The sequence below is a fragment of the Cololabis saira genome, chromosome 4 (assembly GCF_033807715.1).
Source record: "Cololabis saira isolate AMF1-May2022 chromosome 4, fColSai1.1, whole genome shotgun sequence".
Classification (NCBI taxonomy): Eukaryota; Metazoa; Chordata; class Actinopteri; order Beloniformes; family Belonidae; genus Cololabis; species Cololabis saira.
The window spans coordinates 22,343,394-22,365,964 of NC_084590.1; the positions used below are offsets into that span (position 1 = coordinate 22,343,394).

At 40.4% G+C, this 22,571-nt stretch overlaps 1 protein-coding gene across 1 annotated transcript; it reads left to right on the forward strand.

Annotated features, from left to right (window-relative positions):
- Positions 1-612: 612 nt before the first annotated feature.
- Positions 613-17,860, forward strand: scn4ba (sodium channel, voltage-gated, type IV, beta a). Its single transcript, XM_061719135.1, has 5 exons — positions 613-1,438; positions 14,806-14,969; positions 15,166-15,385; positions 15,578-15,707; positions 16,026-17,860. Exons 1-5 carry the CDS (start codon positions 1,345-1,347, stop codon positions 16,117-16,119), a joined length of 702 nt encoding a protein of 233 aa, XP_061575119.1. The 5' UTR covers positions 613-1,344; the 3' UTR covers positions 16,120-17,860.
- Positions 17,861-22,571: the final 4,711 nt, after the last annotated feature.

Sequence of the window (22,571 nt, forward strand, 5' to 3'; positions counted from 1 at the left end):
ATAGCACTACTCTTTTTGTGATTGAAAATATAAAAATACAATGAAAAAAAATGGTTAAATCAAAGTCTACGTTCCTGAATTTTCTTTTTTCATTTGTTTTGGTTAACTGTTATTTACATACAATCCTGCAGTCTTGATGATGATTAAGTAATCAATATCACAGTGCAATATTCGACAACAGACTTAATATTCACCACTACTTACAGCAAGTCCTTCTATACAACTGTAGGGGGGTAAGGGAACCTAGATATCAAACGGGTGTTATTGGTAGAAAACTTGCGAGGAGACAAAATCAGAGCTTTCCAGAGCATTAGCCTGCCAATACAGCAGTACGGTAGAAGCATGAAATAGGACAAGCATGAAAGTGAAGACACCAGTTAGGCGTTTATTAAAGACAAGTGTGCGTGGTACGTCTGAAGTACCAAGCCCTGCCATGAGTCTTTCATAACGAAGGCACTGGGTGCATTTTTGTGTGTGCGTGTGCATCCATGTGTCAGCAGACGTCACCCACCGCTCACTCTCCATCGTTTTCTCTCCCCTCCTTCTGTCTCTGGCTCTCTCCTCACCTCTACCTCTGCAGTACCTCGTTCTCGCTCGTTCCTCCCTGTGCTGGCTGGGGAGAAGCGCGCTTTCCCGCTGCTCTGCCTGGCTGCTGGCTCTGCCCCAGCATCCCTCTGTGCCTCTTGTGTGCTCTCCTCCCTCCCCTCCAGCCTGTGTCTACCCCATATGGGGTTTGTTGCATAGACTGCTTGCTTGGCTGTTGCTGCTGCTGGAGCGGTAGAGCTGCTTGACTCTACGCTGCTACGCCGCTACCGCTCTGCCTCTCTCCCCCCCTTCTCTGCCTTCTGCCCAACACTCTGTTTTACCGGATAATCAAAAACTGACTCTGCCGAAGCAGCGACAGAGGACAAGACAGGAGGGAGGCAAAGCGACAAGGGCTCTTCATTCAACAGCTGCATTGTTCTGCGTGTCTGGTTGGTTTGGTTTGCTTTCCTGAGCTGCTGCAAAAAAAACAGTGCAAGGAGCAATCGGACAGGAGGCGAGCTCTTCTCTTTTGCACTTCCTACCTCTGCTTATTCCTGGGACAGAGTGGAGGGGAGAAGAGAAGAGGGAGGGATTGAACATAGGACTCTGCCTTCTGCTGTACTGCTCAGTGTCCCAGCCTGCTTCAGAGGTACACAAGTCAAGCACATAGCCTGCAACTAGCAGACTGGAAGACAGACTGACAAGGACTCACATTCTGTACATACAGAGGGACAGACAGGGACGGACAGACAGACAGACACACACACCGACAGACAGACAGACAGACAAACAAACAGACAGACAGGGGCTGTCGGTGTAATGGCGTCAGCGGACAGCACTGGTTCGAGTGTCTCTGGCCGGCCGAGATCAGGGGACCTACTCCATGCCGGACTGGCAGTGGCACTGATGCTTGGTGAGTTGCAATCCTCTCTCTACCTTTAGGGGCCATGTCATTTATCTAATTTCCGCTTCATCTTTACGTAAACACTGTGTTTACTCTTCCTCTGTGAACATGCATTTAAACCAACTTCCTCTATGGGTTCAGTTGTTAACTGCCTATCAATCTAAACTTATTTCAATTCCTTCCCTTATTCATGTGTCGGCTCTGTTGGCTCCATCTTCTCTTTGTGTTTTATAATAGTAGTCTGAGTGGGTGGATTACTGCTGTTACAGGAAATCCATATCTGTTTTGATGATCCTACAATATTATTTATACATCAGCATTTGTGTTGCCTCTGCTTCAGCTCTCGTATCTCATTAGTCTTCCCACAGCTGCAGACCGAAATGTGTTGATCCTGTTAAATAGGATGTTTACTTGTTGCTGTTCTGAGGACATCAAGGTCGATAACAGCCAACTTCTGGCTGATCAGAATTTTGGATGGACTGGATATCTGGTAGCTGAGCGGGGCAAGTGACCCACCCCATGTGTACTTAACAAATTAAAATAATACAAATCTAAAAATATGATCAAAGTAAAACTTCTTAGCTTTCCAAAAATAAAAAAGAACCTTCATCTATGTGTGGCTAGATGAGTGTGAGTGTAGTATTACTGGTAGTGACGTAGTGGTGCAGTGTTTTGCTCACACCCTCCCTGACGTTGCTGTATTGCCCAATAGTCCCCCCCCATGTCCCGGAAATTCCTTCCGGCTCTCAGCTATAATGAAAGTTGAGAACCGTTCAGATACATGGCACAAACAGAAGACCAATGAATGCATGTGAAAAACATTTCATGCATTTCAAAAACACAAGCCAAAGCCATCAAGGTATATTCATATAAAATGGGGGGGTTTGTTATTGCTCAAATGTATTTAAAATTGAGTTAAAGGAAAATTTAACGCTCTTATCTCAACAACCATGAGTGTGTGCAAGAGATGGTCTGGAGGAGGAGATGGGTGAAACAATCTCAATTGACTCTGAATTTTGGACCGGTTCCGAATTGTTTTCTTTCTTCAAATAGTGCACTTGGTTATATGCAGCTCATTTGACCGTAATACTTTTGTCTGATCTTTTCCTCAAATGTGTACAAGGGAGGAAATAAGTAAACCCACTGAGAGTCAATATTTCTTGTTTTCCTGCACCATTTATTCCAACTGCTTAATGAGTACTACTTCTCCCTACAACACATCCTGTGGTTAACCAGAGATCAATCTGACAACTGGGATCCCAAAAAGGTCCTAGAGGAAGCCAGTGTTACCTGCTCCTTGAAGCCCTTCAAAAAACGCTTTTGAAATGATTACCAAACCCCATCGCACTTGTTGTTTCTGATCATTAATTCTGGTTCATAAGTTTGGTTTACAGTATGTAGTGCTCACCTACCTACAACTTTCTGTGAACCCTCATTCTTCTTCTTCTGTTTTATATATACGCATATTTCATTTATTGAACTAAAGCAGCACAAAGGAGTTTTTTCATACTAAAATAACAGTTTCAATTTCATTTGAATAAATATTTGACTCGTATTATGAAGCCTTATTTCCCATACTTATTACTGAAAATAACAACCAAAGCACATTTGGACTCCCACCCCATCCATATCGCTTAACAGCCGAATGTCGCACATCAACAGTGATGAAACTACCTCACAGAGCTACAGTAGCCATGTTTCTATTACCCCTAGATTTGTGGAAAAAACCCAAATATCGGAAAAGAAAACCAGCAGTCGTGTTTCCATTACACTTTTTTGCAAAAGAAAATCGAAACGTTCAATTTACGATAAAGGTGGCGCTGCAGGGGGGTTGTGTATTTCCATTAAACTGTGTTTTTCAAATAATCTAAATTTTCATTTCTTTCCATATCTTGCCCTGCAAGGCTTCTCTTCAAAACAATGAAAAGGACAATCTCAACGTTAAAGAAGATGGACAAAAGGATCTTTAGTCTTTGGCAAATTTTTGTGATTGCCGCTACCGATGTTGAAAAATGATGATGAAGGATGATCATTCAAATAATTACTCAATAACAAAGCCCTCATGTAATGCATAATGATTAAGTAGTGCACAGCTACATCCTAGCAATGAGTCCAAAAACAGCTGGAAACTAGATTTTGATAACTTTAGATTGACTCCTACGTCACATCCAGCACTAACATCTCTAAATGTATTTGTTTATCAATATGAACATTTATCATTACCTGTCCAGTCGCTCTACAGGACATCTGAAGCTCATCATGACACATACTGTAGCTGCTGAGAAATTGTTATGATTGTGCATTCAAAACCTGTCTGGGTATGTTTTTGTTGAATGACGACTAAATGACAACTAAACACATGGCACACACATCCTACATCACACATATGCCAATATATTGAGGGTCACAACAGCAGCTTACAGTATGTCTTTTCCCTTCACTTGTAAGTGATGTAATGTTTATTTATGGCACAACTGGAACAATAATCATAACTATTAAAAAAAAAAAATCTATATATGTTGATATATGCATATATCCCATTACCGGGTTACTACTAGCGACATCAATGCACATGCACAAGCCACAAATCTCTCCACAAGTTAAACTCAGCCAATTTAACAACAGTTTGTGTGAAAGTTAATTTGAATGATGGTTTTGTTAAATGCCTGTTTCACTCAGCGATAGACTACCAACATCACAACCTCCATTGTTTGAAACACTTGTATCACAATTTTGTATTTTCAAATATGTCTACTGGTAATGTGGTTCGCAACAGAGGTTTTGGGAAATACCCCCCAGATCTACCACCCGACCCATGACCTTCTTTGCAATTAAGTCCTTTGAATAGAACAATCAGCGATAATGTTGAAGACACAGTGGCTTTCAGTTAGAATGGTTTCATTCCAAGGACATTACTACATCCTTGGAAATGCGTTACTTAAATAGTCTCTCATTTTCCACATCGAATAAAACAGTGACAAGTTTCCAGAGAACAAAGGGGACAGTTGTTAGATGATGCCATTTTACATTTCTCAACGGCATGAGAAATCTTATACAACAGTACAACACTATGAAGTCACCAGCCTGCAAACATCACACTTGACAGATTGTTTGTGGTTTGTATTTTTAGTTTTGCTCTCCACCTGCTCTTTTGGTATGTTTTAGGTTAATAATTTGCAGAGAAATAATAAGAGAGAGAGTCATCAAGTGAAATCATGAAAGCTGTGATTGGAGATATACAAGATGATGATGGTGATCATGAACTAAATGTGTTAACCTACAACTTTCCTCTTCAGGTATGTAAATTTCATCTGCACACAACCAATCAATGCCCTGACCATTCCTAATAAGAGCAGATTGTGTGAATGGAAAAGTGGGAAGAATTTGAAAAAACTAAAAATCCTCCTGTAATTTCAACAACGGAGCAGGAAATTGTTCACATCATGTTTATATGATCTATTCAGTTTAAAAGAAGTATCAGTGCTATTGCTTACGGTGTGCTACTGCATACAGTAGATAGTTCTTAAACTTTCCCCCAAAATATTCATAGTTTGAATTGTATTGGTTGAATGTTCTGTGATATTCAGTCAAAGTGTTATGATGGAGTAATGTATGGCTCAGCAGATTTTTTCTCAGCTGAGAATTTACATCAGAACCTGTTAATTCAACATCATATTCTGGTCAAATGGGTTTTTGGATTCAGTTGGAAGTCCAACCAATCGTTTATTATATTCAGTCTAGAAGAGAAAAGAATGATGACAGCATACTATTATGATTTAATTTGGCAAATCAAATCAGTGTGCAAATCCACTGCCTGACTTTCAAGATGACATCTGAATGATTGAATTTGTATCAGTCATTTGACACCCTGATGTTTATTGAACGTTGATCAGGCTCATTAAATCTGGTCAAAATATGTAGTGACATCAACATTCACTACAATGATGACATCTACATGCTGTTTCAGCATGATTTGATCTGGGATATGATCAGGAAAAGAACTGCAGAGGTATTTTAAAGACAGTTTAATCTGAAACTGACAATAAAGTGCTCTCGAGCAGGAATGTTACCATGATGAAACCAGGTTAGAAGAACATATTTTATGTTGATAGAAATCCAGCAAACAAACGTTGCTTCTTCATACACCCCTCTAGAAAAATCCCTTCAATGCCTAAAAACTAAAGACTGAAGAACTAGAAAAGATCCTTTTTAAATAGTAGTCATACACATTATAAATAAATTAAAAGTAAACTGGGTTTAGGTATAAATTCACAAACTGTAGTGAAACTGTGTTGGCATCTCATGACAGTGTTTAAAATTTTTTTTTTTAATATCTGCAACTGTAATAAAATTATATTATGCAACAACTTTTTCTAAAGTAATAGAGAGTCATGCAACCAAAACCATTATAGTACTGTAACCCAATACGAAGAGGCGACAGGATACAGAATTACCGGAAACATTTCACCAGTTGTTGGCATGGAGATGTTATTATTATACTGTATGTTGTTAATTGTTTATTTAGCTATCATATGTCACCTACTTTGTATGCGTAGTGAGTCTAAATGTGAACTGGCCTCACCCCCTCACACCAGTGTTATGCTCTTCCCCGCTGTCCCTCTTTTACCTGGTTGAGGATGTCACATGTCCTCTCCCATTCCATCCCTTTTTCTTTTTCTGTGACTCTTTCAGTGACTTCATATGTTACCTTGAGTTCCCTTTTCACTTCTCTCTTCTATCATCCTCCTTTCCTCTCTCCCATGTTTCCTGTCACTCCTCACTCTCTCATAGAAGTAATGGTGTCCTCACTCCATTCTCTATGGGTTCACTCAGAAATACACCAACTCTTCAGTCTATGGCCTACTTAAAGAAAAAAAAAAGAAAGATCACCTTGACAATCAACCAAGGACACACACACAGAGTTGCTTTTCATACCATCAGTGATTCAGATATTGATGCTTCCCAACTGGGACAAGGAGATACTTGATAGTGGAGCTAAAAATATAACACATTCCAGCCTATTGCTCATGTACACATATTCACAAGTGCTCATATACAGTATGTGCTGTATTCACAGACGAGAGTTTAGTGTCACATACTGCCCAACCACACATACCCCTTTTACACCAAGCTGGTTCCAGGGCTGGTTCTGGGCTAGAGCCAGACTTAGCACCAGTTCTTTGGTTTTACACAGCCTAAGCACCGGCTCCTGGCTCTCAAAACTGGTGCTAGACAAGAACCAACTCTTTGCTGGTCTAGAGGAAAGAACCACGTTACGTCGGGGGCTACGTGCTTACGTCAAGGGCTGGGGGCGGGGTTGGGGGCGGTGTTACTGAACAACCAAAGCAGAGTAAACACGGAACAGCGCCATTTTAAACAACCGAGTGTTGAAGACGGCGGTTAAGTTAGCAGACTCTTTTATTATTACATCCATTTATTTAATAATGGATGGATTGCTGGATCACAAACTTTTGCTGTCCAAGAAAGGCTTGAGAAGCCAGCAGCAACACTTGCAGCACAGCGTAGTCCTCCGTCTTTGTTGTGGTGACTGAATTTGGCGGTAGTTGTACCGGGAAATGGTGACGTACACAGACGTATACAGTAACGTGATGACGTGGCTCTCTGGCCAGCTGCTGGCCAGCACCAGCTTGTGTAAAAGCAAACGGTTCTCAACCGGTTCTTGCTTAGAACCAACCGCGAACCGGCTCTAGCACCAGCACTAGCACCAGCCCTGGAACCAGCTTGGTGTAAAAGGGGTAACAGAGAGGAGAGTACAAAAAGAGTAAAGGGATAGAAAGGAAAGTGTTTGTGCAAAGGTGTTGAGTGCAAAGTGTGAAGTGATGGAGGTGAGCAGTCCATAACTATTTCTTAGAATGCCAGCTTGTCTGCACTGGTGTTCCTCTGTACGTGCCATTATTTGGCCTTCCACTTCAAAATCCTCCATGTGTTCCTGCTCCACCCCTTTTAGTATGCATTACTGGAGATTTTGAGTAGACTAAGTATCCCAAAATGAACCAGCAAGGGATGGCAGAGGAGAAAGCTTAAAGAAACATTGTTATGTAACAGAATGTTGTTTAAAGAAGTTTTTTTTCATGTAAAGATGTAATTCTTTTAACTTCAAACTTCCCCTTCGTTCAGGCAGCTAGAGAAACCTTTTCAACAGAACTTTACTTTCCTCATGGTTGAAATAGAAAGCATGCAGCCATTTTTAAAAACAGTCTAATGCAAAGCAACAATTATAGGAACTTTTACCAGAGCAGTACTGAGTCTTAATTATGTCCAGTGTGTTTTTTTTTCTCTTTTGATGTTCAATTTACTACATTTTTAAATATGTGTTAGCTTGCTAGCTGAGCTGTGATGTCATCAAGGACACTGTCATTTCAATAGCTGAAAGATTGATGTCCAATGTTCTCCAAAGTACTTGCCAAATTTGAACTACTGCAAGTCCACACTTGCTGTTCCTACCTGGTAGCCTACCAAGAAATGGTGCATTTTTAGGTACGATAGAGGACACTCCTCTTAGACACGTAACCAATAATGCTTCCAGTTGATGATGATAGAATGTGTTTCACTTAAATCCTCACTCATAAGCCCTTATATTTGCTTTCTGGACCTCTTTGCTTGTTTTTTTTTTCTTTTTAAATACAAGCATTACATTCCAAGCATGTATTCATAGAGGGTCAGTGTTTATCCACCGGTTTACTTGACTCAGAGTTTAAAAGTACGACTTTAAAAAACGTCTACGCCTTCTTCGATTCCATTCCACCTTAAAGCACACAAACATGGAGAAGCACACCACATCTCTCTTGTTCTTATTTAGTTACAGTATCCCTACGGAGCAGGTTGTGAGAGCAAGTAAGACCGAATGCTTAAAATAAGAGTGTTGGGGGGGAAAGTGTGCAGTGCTTCCAAAAAAAAAACAGAAGTAAGAGCCCATTAAAGAAGAGTAAAACCAGAACAAGGACAGAACAAACACAACACAAAATACTAACGGCCTCTTTTAAATTTGAAAGGAAACTATTTTTGATAGCAACACAGTAGACATAAAAATATAATGTGTAAATATGGGTAGGCTATAAGAGGTGAGGTGAGCGATAAACGGGCTGAGAGTAGCCAATATAAAATCCGGACCTCTGTCCCTCCAGCCACATCCCTACCCCCATCCTCCAAAAGATAGAGTTCATAAATTATGAAACAGACACGTGGATTGGTGACATGTACAGTATGTTGTTTCATGATTAAATCAACTCGGGGGCTGTGCTCAAACCGTATAAATAAAAGACAAACGTAGATGCCATAATAGCAGCTAACTTTTTTGGAAACCAGTTTGAGCTTAACTTTTTGTAATTACAGCCGTTACAAAAAAATGCAAGACTTAAAACTGTCTTGATGATGTTTACGTTTTCCCATATTTCTTTCTTCATGGTCTCCTTTGTTTGGTTGTTTTCTGGAGTGGTTTCAGCAGATTTGTTGTACTTGCATTGTACATAGCAAAATCACCAATTTTGACTTAACACTAAAAAGTGAGTATATGTGCCCCCTCTTTTTTTGCCATTATTCTAACATTGTTTAATTTAAAAGTAACAGAGTAAATTTCATCAAGTATATATTTTGAATTTGACATGTTTTCCAACACCTGCAGTGATAATTGACCACACCCTATTTCCAATATCATGTATTCAACACCTATTCGTGTTCAGCAGTATTAATCCTGACACCATACAGTGTTGGAGTAACTTTGGATCAGTGTTAGATAATTAACTGTTATGAGTGTTGAAAGAACACTATAAAAGAGTAGACACATACTGTATACACACTTTCTAGTGTCCATTTAACACTAATATTTTTGCTATGCACTTTTGTGTGAGACAACAAAGAAAAACTAAAAAGTACCACATCTATGTCTATATACAGTATGTACGTACATACGTACGTACGTATGTATGTACGTACGTACGTATGTATGTATGTACGTACGTACGTACGTACGTACGTATGTATGTATGTATGTATGTATGTATGTATGTATGTGTGTATGTATGTATGTATGTATGTATGTATGTATGCATGTATGTACGTATGTATGTATGCATGTATGCATGTATATATATCATCTCATTCAGGCTGGATAAATGTGCTTGGATGGTGTCCAAGAGATGCAAGATTATCAACAACTCAGGGGGTTGACCTACCAGAGGGCAACTTATTGGATGTTCATGACAGCTACCTACTGTATATACCTGGGGATTCCTCAGGCAAATCGCAACTACAAGGATGCTGCAAAGAAGTTGATCACAGCCAAATATCTGAAAAGAGTCAGATAGATTCCGAATAGCCAGCTGAATGGAAAGAACAAAGTCTTGGCCGTCAACACTATGTCCTGCCAGTAAGGCACCCTGCTGGTCTAGCAACCTGGCCACAGAAAGAGGTGGTAGCCTATGATATCAAAACAAGGAAGCTCACAATGCAAAGAGGATTTCATATCAAGTCCAGCACCATGAGACTACATGTGTCAGGTTGGTGTGGTGAGGACCCAGATGCAGGAGAGCCAGAGGCAGGAGTTCAGCAAAACAGGGTTTATTGCACCAAAACCAAAAACCAAAAGCGCTGCTTGGCAGGATCAAACGTAACACAAAACAGGGATCAAAAAAACTTGAGCAAAAACTTGGCAGGACACATGGAGGAAGGAAACAGGACGGAACCACAAGGAGCAAGGGAAAGACAAGACCAGATATACACATGTTACGAGACACAGGTATGAACAATCAGGGCAGATGGAAGACAGGCGGGGCAAAACAGAAACACAAAGTGGGGGAAATGTCAGACACTGACATAACCCCCCCCCCCCCCCCCCCCCCCCTCAAGGGGCAGATCCCAGATGTCCCCTATGGACAGATCACCCAGGGTGGGTAAAGGGGGCCTGGAGGAGGGCCCAGGCCAACACACGGCCAAAGTTCCGGGGGGCGTCCTCGGGACCGGGCAGACCGGCGAGACAGTTCCGGGGGTCGCCCACGAGGCCGGGCAGACTGGCAAGACAGCTCGGGGGGTCCTCCTCGAGGCCGGGCAGACCGGCGAGACAGCTCTGGGGTTCGTCCACGAGGCCTAGGCTTGGGCCTTGGACGACTTGGCGTGGGCCTTGGACGACATGGCGTGGGCTTTGGACGACTTGGGGTGGGGCTTGGACGACTTGGCGTGGGGCTTGGAAGACTTGGTGTGGGGCTTGGAAGACTTGGCGTGGGGCTTGGACAACTTGGCGGGGAACCTTGACTTGGCGGGGAACTTTGACTTGGCGGGGAACACAGGATACGAGGAGCCGGCTGAGGGGGAACCCGGGTCCTCAGCTCTGGCTGAGGGGGAACCCGGGCCCGTGTTGCTGGCTACGGGGGAACCCGGGTCCGTGGCGCTGGCTGCGGGGGAACCCGGGTCCGTGGCGCTGGCTGCGGGGGAACCCGGGTCCGTGGCGCAGGCTGCGGGGGAACCCGGGTCCGTGGCGCTGGCTGCGGGGGGTCCGGGACCATCACCGCAGCAGGGGCTGATGCGTCCGGGGCCACCGCCGGCGATGCGCCCAAGACCACCGCCGGACCAATCACTCGAACCAGGCCCACACCACCAGGCTCACACCACCTGTGTGCTGCTCCCCTGCAGACCAAGCCCAATCCTCCACCCTGCCACATCTAGAAAATGTTTCGAAGCTCAATTGTAAAACTGATAAAGCATTTCAAGAAATGTATATTCTAAAGAAAATCTCTGACCATTTGAAGAACTTGCTGGGATGTCCATTTATAAGGAGATAGGCAATTGTCTTCAGTGTTTTCCATTGGCAGCCCCAGTTGCTTCTCTAAGATCACTTTTTATGTCTTTCATCCTTGGCATTAGGTTAAATCTTTTTCATTTATGTAGAGTAGTTGTTTAAGTTTTAATGGCTGTTGTAGTGCATTAAAATATTATTGGCAACTACTAGACTTATATGCAGTTGAATGTCTATTATAATGGAAATAACTGTACATTTTTACATACAACTTAGATAAGCATATCCCATGGAGAATTTGCCTGGGGTTTATGATCCGTAATCTCTATATGGTCTTCAACAATTGGATGGTATTGTCAGTTTCTCAAAAACCGTCTGAATTTTTATTTTTCTAAATTTTGCAAATACATTATGACAAAATATTGACTCAGTATGATGATGGTTTATTTATTATGATGATTAATTGATTTGCATTATCCCCCTCATTTTATCTCTCTTTTTTTAGCCATTCTTGCACATTTTCCTGCATATTGGAAAAAATCCATTAAGCAATAGTTTGCAGGCAAATTGATGCAATAAATCTAATCTTCTTGCCTACAATAGTTCTTGGCATGGCTGTTAATTGGAAGCAGCTCAACTCAAAACGTCCACAGACCTTGAGTTGCCTTACACTTTTTAAGATAGAAGAAAAATGTAAAAGAAAAAGGGAAAAAACAATGCTACACATGAACATAGTCTGAGACTTGGATGCCAAAATTTCCCAGGCAAAATTCAGTGAAGAACCCCATGCATTGATAGGAGTCAAACAATATCCCTGTTCTTTTTTAGATATATCAAAAGTAAAATAAGTAAAAGACATTGTAAATTAACAGACTCCTTTTCTCTTAATTCTGCAACATTATGTCAAAGTAAATGTTAGGAAATTAGGTTGTTGTCGGACCCAGGCCAACACACAGCCAGAGCTCAGGGGGCCTGGGCACTAGGCCGGGCAGACAGACGAGACAATTCAGGGGGCCGTCCTCAGGGCCGGGCTGACCGGCGAGACGGGTCAGAGGGCCAGTCTCGGAACTGAGCAGACGGGTCAGAGGGCCACTCTCGGGACAAGGCAGATGGGTGTTCTCGGGACTGGGCGGATGGGCGTTCTTGGGACTAGGCAGTTTCTAGGGATGGGGCTGACTGAGTCCGGGGGGCCACCTTGGGGCCAGGCAGAGTCCAAGTGGGCAGCTTCGGGGCGGACAGGATCCGCGGGGTGGCTTCGAGACGGACAGGATCCGAGGGGCCGGTTTGGGGGTGGACAGGATCCAGGGGGGCGGACAGGATCCGGGAGGCCACCGTCGGGGCGGACAGCATCCGAGGGGCCGGCTGAGGGGCAGACAGAATCCGAGGGGCCAGCTGAGGGGGACACCGGGTCCTTGGCAGGGGCCTGGGTGTTGGCTGAAGTGCGTCCGGGACCAGCACTGGAACAGGGACGGGTGCGTCCGGGACCACCACTGGAACAGGGACAGGTGCGATCGGGACCCCCTCAGGAACAGGGACGGGTGCGTCTGGGACTACCTCGGGAACAGGGACAGGGACAGGTGCGTGCCAGACCCAGATGTAGGAGAGAAGGAGGAAGGAGTTCCAAAAAGCAGTGATTTATTGTAAATAACAAACAAAAGCGCTGCTTAGCAGGATGGCAAAAACGGAACAAGAATCAAAAAAACTACAAACCCCGAAATGGAAACACAATATATATACAGTATATACACACATTTAAACTGGAAAACCCTTACTGGGCAGCCCAAATCAGACTCAAACTTAGACCTAACCTCTAAACTCTAATGAGTAGCCAGACTACGCCAAAGCTGCCCAAAAATGGATTCTAATAATTTTTATGAACATTGAGACATTTTTTTGCATTTTAGCTTAGTTATTGTTTGTGAAATACCACATTCCAGAGCATAAAAGGAATGAGATGGATAACAGCAAACCATATTATTTCTTTAAAGTGAACTCATTATAGAGTTGCAAAACCTTTTAAAGCAGTAAATAGAGATGTCATCAATGACATTTACAAAACAAATTACAAAATGACCAGAGGGATTCTAATGCTTTTGATTCTCACGCTGCTAATGAGATAAATCCAAACATACAAGTGCTGTAAGCCCTTTAGAGACACTCAAACACACATGTGCTTCAACCATGTGCCAATGCAATGTGATCCTGTTCAGGTCAGTGTCGGGGAGTTTATAAATAGAGGTGGGGTGTCTGATAGACATTAGAGCAACAATCTGAGAATTAAAGCAGCTGCTGCTGAAAAAGCCACACAATATGTCTATCAAGGTACAAAATGGAATGAAATGTCTCTCCAGAGACATTTGAAATACCTCCAGAACTAAAATGTTTTGGCTGTACCATGAATAATCAGTGTCAGTGCTTCTATTTACATATTTGAGATGTTAAAATCAGGACCAGCAGTGGACAAGATACATATTCTGATATTCAAGACCAGAACAATAAATTCTTCATCCAGGGATGTTGCATGAAGAAAGAAGCATCTTCAGAGCTGCAGCTGATAAACTGTGTATTGCCTTGTACCAAACATGCTCACAAATCAAGTTGTGAAATCTGAGACTAGTTTTAAGGCTTATGTCTGTGAACAGTATTCTATGATCTCCTGCATGTCATCCAGTCCACTTAGAATAATTTCATTGCTACATGTAAAGACTTCAAATCAGAAACAGGGTTATCATCACTTATGACATCTTAATATTTGATTAATATCCATTGCATTATGTAATGAAACTAATGTTGCACAAATAGTTGCAGGAGATTGGGAGAATTAAGCCTTGGTCTGTTTCTATTGTCACCAAACAAATGCTGGGGTATATGTGAATTGCGAACAATAATAATAATTGTCAATAATAATAATCTAAACTTTATGCTAACACCAGCCTAATCAGGTTAATCTCTGTTTGCAAACAGTCCACGGTGCTGATATAAGCAACTTGGATGCCATTTGGAGGAAGTTTTGAGATGGATAAAATTACATGCCATCAGTTCAGCATATTCAGTTCTGCAAGTGCACACATTGTGTATGGTGTTTAGGTAAGATGGCCAAATGTTAATACAAAATGCACAGACATTTGGATTAGCCATTGTTGCTGATGTGGTCACGGAATGTGGAGGCGCAAGGGGGCGTCTGATAATAGAGAGGGGAATGACAATGCAACAGGCAGGAGATTGTGGTGGAAAAATGAAATACTAACAATTGTAGTCTGAGATCACAAGTCAGTTGCTGCTGTGTCTCCATCTCTTGCTGGTACCTACCAAAAAGGGCCCAAAGAGAATTGGTATACCATCAATAAAGTAATGGAAGCCTAAGACTAAGTGGTGTCTGCCCATATATTCGGATGGCATTAAGTATCTTAATTAACTCATATTTTACAGCACCCCTAAGTAACCAACGGTCCACAGTCCCAGTAAGAGCAGTCCTGGTCAGTGTAATTAATTTGTACCAGCTGCCGTATATATGTTCATTGAGGTTTTTCTTCTGTCTTTCTTTTAATCTAAAATATTCAACAACAATTTTATATGCCAAACTGATTCCCCTTCCCTTCCCTTTCCTTTCTCTTCTCCAAATTTTCAGGTGTGTGGGGCGTTGGTGGATTGGAGGTTACAACCGGTAAACTGTCATTAATTGAAGCATTAAATGGCTCCACAGTTCTGCTGCCCTGCTCATACTCTTCTTGTATTGGCATCAAAAACCTTTACTTCAGCTGGAAATATGAAAACAACGGATCCGACGTAACGGTATAAAAACATACATATACACGTACACACAACTGCAATACACACCAACAACATGTTTATATCTTACAAAAAACAAAATAAAAACGATCTTGGTTGAGCATCAGTTTATTTAAAGGTGAACGCATGCTAATGGACATTTTTGATAACCTGGAAATATACCTTTGCTGTGTAACTGAGAAGATATTTCTGACTGCAGTTATGTGAATCAGTGATTCCTTCGGAGGACGTGGAGCCAAAGGTCAAAGTCACACATGATCGTGTAGAGTTTGTTGGCTCCTCAAAGACTAACAACATCTCCATCTTGCTGTGGAACATCACGTTTGAGGATGAAGGAGTATATGCCTGTTTTGCCAGAAACCCAAAGGAGAAGAATCGTAACCACACTGCTCGCTTGATTTTGAGAGTGGTTGACCAAAGTATGTGACAGATGGGCACTTTCACCTAGGAAACAAAAATATTAGTTTACTCCAACCAAAATCAATACTTTTACACTTAGACAAGAGAGTTCCACTGTTAGCATCCTATCTCACTGTTTTTTTTTTTTTACAAAATATCCCTTTCTTTCGCTCCCTGTCCTTACAATTATTTCCCCTTTTCCCTCTTTTTAGTGAAGGAGGTTGACAACACACTGACAACCATGATTGTCTCAGCGGTGGGTGGAGTCATTGGCTTAATCGTCATTTTCATGGCGATAAAGGCTTTGGTTGTCCACTTCCTGCATAAGGATGATGAAAAGAAGTGAGTATATCACTAGTGCCATTACAGGAATATGAAAAGATACAACTGATCATGGAAAGTAATAGGCTTGTTACAGACTAGGCTTCTGTGAAAAAGAAAGAACAGTCTCGCAATCAACTGAAAGGTCCTCAGCGTGTTTGTTTGTCGCTTTTATTTACCCACACAAAATATTGTAGGAACAATTCAGTAGACACTGGATACTGATAGGGACATATCTCTTAAGAGATCAGGACAGATATATACTTTTTTTTTTCTTTAATCTCTCATCACAATTATCTTTCCCCCTCATGTTAATCATTGTTTATTGTCCCCGTACAGTAAAGAGTGCCTGGTGAGCTCCTCAGGGAACGACAACACAGAAAACGGACTTTCAGGGGCCAAAGCTGACAAGAAAGGGACACCAAAGGCTTAAGCAAACTGTGCAGTATGTCTGTATGTTTGTATATATGTTAGACAAATGTATATTGCTCAGAGAAAAAAGCTGTTATCAGTGGATTGTTTTATCTTACTAGAGGCTAACAAAAACACCTTATAAATGTCCGTTTTTAATTCATGCTTGAGATTTGGGAAGTGGGAAATGTGCGAAGGCCTCGATCACTCTCTCACCAAAAAGGAGCTCATTTGTTGCACGGTGTGCAGCCTATTCCTGGATTCTTCTCTCATCGAACCCAACACTTTATTGACATGAAGTACTGATTCTAGTTTGATGTATTTGTGATGTCCATACCCATTAATTTCTTTTTTTTAATGTTCAGGTATACATTCAAACTAATTATCGTTATAATTTTAAGTTTTCCAAACATGGACCAGTACAAACCGGACACGTACTTTTGACAACTAACTAAATTGCCACAGTCTACATCAGCTGCTGTGATGAACAGGACAAACCTGCTTAAATCACTTGGTGATTTTTATTTATTCATTCATTTATTCAAGTTAAACTCATGTAAGCACTTTTGTCTCAATCACACTGGCTCTCTGTGACACATTTGGGGTGCAAGCAACCCAAGGCTAACAACTGAGTTTTTTATTGGGTGATGGAAGGATCCAGTGCTGCACAGATTTTCTTGTTTTGCTTTAGATAAACACAGGTGCCTGTTCTGCTTTTGCTCCCTCTGCTGGTGGGAGGATAAAAACACAAAAATATGTCTAAAAAAAAACAAAAAAACACTAAACAACAAAAAAACTAACCCTCTTCAGAGACAATCCCAGACTACCCAGCTCCATATAGAGAGGAATTACCATAATTATGCTGCTTCTGACTAATAACCAATGCATTTTAAGCATGTGTGCATTTTGTATAACTTCATATGAGTACATGTTGTGCCACAGTACAGAAACATTTCTGCGTGTCTCTGTACCAAATCACTCTACCCTCCACATCAGCCCGAATTGTTGAAATCTCTGTCAGTGCCCCTGCCAATGTTGCAACAACCTTTTTAACTGCTTTAGCCAAGTCAGGACAATTAAAAGGAAACTTTTAAAGAACTGTCCTGGTTTAAAAATTTAAGAGTGATTTAGTAGCCCTAATTTCAAATCATACAATGAATAAGTCAGACTTAGAATAAGAAGTTGGTCTTAGCAGAGGTTGGCATTAGCAGCTACCGGATAGAAACAGAAAAAGGAGAGCAACAAATGTAGTTCTTTAACCCTGTTTGATTTCACATCTCAGTTTTTATGCACAAACTCTTGTTGGCATGCTTTTAACACGGCCTTGATGATAAACCTCAACAAAACACAAAAAATAGACAACACCTTGAACCTTTGGTTCAACAGACCAGACAAGCCCATTTCCCACAGTAGAGGGACAGACCACTGCAAAAGAATGTAAAGACTGTCAGTTAAAATATTATCCAAATATGTTGCAATATTTATTCATTGTTTACTGACTAGCTGTATTCTATATTTTAAATAACCTGTCAATACTCATAAGCAGTGTTTCTCTTCCAGACTTCAGTTAGTCTGGTCTCTAGTTAATACCCATGTTTGAGCACAAACAAATCAAACGGGTGTTGTTGAGTGAAAGTCTCTGCTCCTTCCTTGCATAGAGTATAAGTATAAAACACTTTATCAGAGTCTAAAGTAGTTTCTTGAAAATAAAAAAAACTAAAACTAAAACTAAATTATAAAGTATATATATATATATATATATATATATATATATATATATATATATATATATATATATATATATACACATATATATATGTGTATGTATATATATATGTGTATGTATATATATATATATATATATATATATATATATATATATATATATATATATATATATATATATATATATATATATATATATATATATATATATATATATATATATATATAGATATATATGTGTCGTATTTTAATAACAATCAGTTTTACATTGTGATGGCATGGCTGATAACAGCACTGCATCAAAATGGTTTTCTCACATGACCAGATCTGGTTTTATTTTTTTAACTGCCCCCCCATGCTTTCAATGGAAGCAATAAAACAGACATCAGATTATGCAAGAACCTCTTAGAAGGCACTTTACTGATGTGTCTGGACTGGTTGCAACTCTGTCCAAGGCACTTCTCCTTGTACCAATGTATGTATCTACACCACACAAATGCAACTCAGTTGAACTATCGACAACACGATAGTGTATCTACATTAGACAGATCGTCTGTGGAAATATATGTAATGGATTCCATTTACAACTGGCATAAAATTCGCTTTAGCAGACAGACGCTTCAGCAGCAGATTCAGCACAAAGCTATGCTATAAATCCCTTTCATGCACTGACTTGTGTTACAGTTTCATCAGTGTACATTTACACAGAATTCAGATATACTGTAGTACTGACGGGATCCAAAGATTGAACACTTTATTTGACACCAAGCACCATGCAAGGCAACTGATTTCCTTTGCTCCTCATGACATTAATGGATTGCATTTTTACCATATTAACATAATGTCAGCCCACGTTGCCACCATAGTGACCATCGTTACCACTCTGAGCCAAATGAACGTTGTGCTTTCGCATCTCAGCTGTGGAATAGTTCCTAGTTGGCGACATATGATGTAATGAATTGGGCTTGTTCTTGTCATGAATATTTTGAGGAGACTTTTCATTCAGTCTGGTTGAATGTGTCTCATATTATCTGCTAAACAGGCTCATGCAGTCACATTTCATCATAGACCCGGTACAACACAGATGCTTCAGAAAGAAGAGGGAACAGATGACACTTGCTGGGCATTTTTACACATTTAATACATTTTAAGTGGAATTCATAGCTGGGTGTAAATGGAATCAATAACAATCTGTACTCATAAAACTGAGTTGCTTGGTGGTGATGTACTGTGGGTACTGTAACAGCACCTAACACCGTAACAACTGTTCACTCCTTAATGTCATACAGTGTTCCTGTTATGTTGTTAGAAAGTGAATATTATGGATGTAGAGACACACACACACACACACACACACACACACACACACACACACACACACACACACACACACACACACACACACACACACACACACACACACACACACACACACACACACACATGCACACACATGCACACACCATTCAATTACAGATCAATTGGTAAAGAAGGTGCATATATACATACAAAGTCTTCCTGTAGGGTAAAGCAATATTTAGGAGTTTATCTGTCTGTTTATTGTCTGCTGTACTTTCCCTACCCTTTAACCCTAATATTAGCAATGATGAACAGTAGGGCTGCTTCATGCAGGGATTGCGATGCATATCTAGAACAAAACTGTGTGTGCCCACACTTCCTATTGTCAGTCCATGTTTAGCTTTTCTTTACTATAATCCCTAACTTGATATATTTTTTTTAATCTTTTCTAAAATTGAGCCAATTATTCCTCATCTCCAGATTTATTTATATATGGTTAATAGGACTAAATTAATAACAGAAAAACTTTTATACTAAAGTATGACCAACAAACTAGATCTTTATGTAAAAGGAAGGTGATCTGGTTTTAGCAATCTAAAGAGGCAGCAAACGCATGCCATTTTTACCTTTTCAAAACAAGATTTTGGTTTCTGCCGGGTGTCTTGATGTGTCTTGTCTCTTCCTCTAAGGAACACCTGTCTTGAAGCTTGTGTAACTCTTGAGGTCAGTTAGCTGCTAACAGTGATGGCTGCAGTACAAAGCAAGTGCACTGCATAGTACAGAAACCTCCTCTTAAGTGGTGTAATACAGCACAGTGAACACGTGATGACTGCCACCTAGTGGTAAATCAATGCATGACCATTTGTGTAATCTCCCAAAATGTGCTAGATAGAAGATGAGACATTCAATATTGTATTAATGGGTCTTGATTTAGATGATTAGAACTGCAGGATGAAAAAAATCATAATTGAATCATAATTTTAACAATCGGTGCAACAAAATCCTTGACTATTTCTACAAAACTGTGTATAGTACAAAGTGTTGCAATTATTGCTATTACTTTATATAGTTCTGCAACTTAGATTCCAACAATCCATAATTCATTTTCCCCTGCAAGATGAGGGGGAACCATTTAATAAATGAAATATGAGTTTACAGAAAGTCTATTAGGCAAACATACTGTATGTATCAATTTATATGAAAGTACTTTTTTGACAAAATGCTGCCAGGATACAGGTATTATGACTATAAAAATATTCATACTGTGGACACTTTTAGTTACTGTAACAACATTCACTTTAATAACAAAGCGTTGACGGTTCTTACTGACCACAGTTCCGTGGACATAATTCTGTTCTTACTGCCAGAGCAGCTGAAACTCATACTGCCAAACCAAGAGTCTCCTGTCTGCTGTTGTTACACCACTATCACCAGACACCGATACATGTTGTATTTGGCATAAGCCGTTGTATGAACTCCATTTGAATATCAAACTGAAGCCTATGTGATATTCCTCTGTACTACTTCTGTATATAGCAGGTGAAACTCACACTGCCAAGCCAAGAGTCTGACGTCTGCTCTCCGCCTTCCACATTCCACAACAGAGCTGCAACGAGGAGTCACGTACTTGATTGGTCATTCGCTAGAAAACTCAAAAACTGCCAACTACAGCATTGATCCTGTTTAACCATCTAAATAGTTTTTCAAAAGTTAATGCTTTTCAAATATTTTCAGATTATTGTCTTTATATTTGTGGGACAAGATATTTAGTAACACAACCTAGCATTTATAGATATTGTAGTGGGCATTTTTGACTGTTTTTGGATATTTTAAAGACCAAACAATTGTTTGATGAACAAAATCACTGGCAGATTGATCACTAATGAAAATACTGGCTAGTTGCAGCTCTATTCCACAGAGAGCAGAAGATCAGAACACTGATCTGATGTTGGTTCAGTTCAGCAAAAAATAAGAAAAAAAAAGTGTTTCCTTTCAGTCCTGATCCAAGGGGATGATTAATGCAATGAAACAGTAGATATGTATGTACACATACACGACCAGGCTAAAGTATGGACACACTTTCCTATTTAAATGAATGGGAAAGTGTGTCCAAACTTTGGACTGGTAGTCTATATGCTCTTGTTTTGGCACAAACACATTATCATCATTACAATTCTGTATCATTGAAGTAAAAATAAAAAAAAATGTAAAAAAAAAATCTAAAATGATTAGTAGTTATGACGCATGTTACGATCTATTGTGTGTCAATATGACATTAAATACTGAACAAACTGCCTTGGAAACCTCTGGAAACACATGTCCTGAGATCACAGATCAAGGCAACCTGGTTAGAGGTTTAAATTATAAGCACAGGCTCACCTTGACCTCCACACATTCTTTTCACAGCATTAGGCTATTTTAAATTCTGTTTTACACACTGGCCTAGGAGCTGTAAAACATAACCCTGTCTCTATAAAGACAAAAAAAAAAAAAGTTTTGATTCACATCTAAACATTTTACTGAAAACAGTCTACGGCTATACAACTTGTACAAATGATAGATTTTAAGAGTAGGTTAAAACATCGCAGCAGTCTCATATATATTGCTTCCATCACCACAGTGTGTTCAACACACATGCAAAGCAGATCTGCAAGCCCGGTTTTCCTGGGTCAGCTTTGGCTGTGAATGTCCAGCTGTTTGTCTGTGTTCGTGACCATGCTGCTCATGCTCCCTTCATGACTATGCACCTCAAACTTTTGACTTATTAAGTACATACTGAAAATAAAGATGTTGATTGAATTTCCCAGAGTCCTGTTGAGTCTTATTGTGTCTTTCTAACAACTGGATCTGAATGAACCTGAGGAATATAGGCTTGAGAGGAATAAAGTCATTTTTGGGATACATGTGTTTTGTGTGTACGTGTAATGTTCTGATGTACTGCTATATTGATTACAGGTGTAAGTATTATGATTTTTTTTATAAGGTCTGCTGAATCCACCATTGCCATTATCATAATCTTTAAACTAAAAACTATACAGAATGGTGGTGTTGTTTTTAACACCTTATAGTCTTTCTGTGCCTTCCAGGGTTTTTCTCACCGCCAATCCAGTTTATTCCCACAATCCAAATATTGGGTTGATTCTGGGATTCTAAATTGTCCACGGGCGTGAGCGTGCATGGCTGCTTGCCCCTGTGATAGAACTGCTACATTTCCAGGGTGTGCACCCCTTGCCAAGGACAGCTGGAATATTTCCTTGAATAGAAAGAAATGGCCATAGGGCTCGGGAACACTCTTCCTTGAATTGCATTGTGGGGCATGGCGAGGATGTTGGTAGCTACACAAATAACAAGTCAAGAGATGATGAATTGTGAGAGATGCATAATCAAGATCCATGCAAAGAAAGGTGGTAAACAATAAAAGAGTAGATTGTGACGCGCAACTTCAACAGA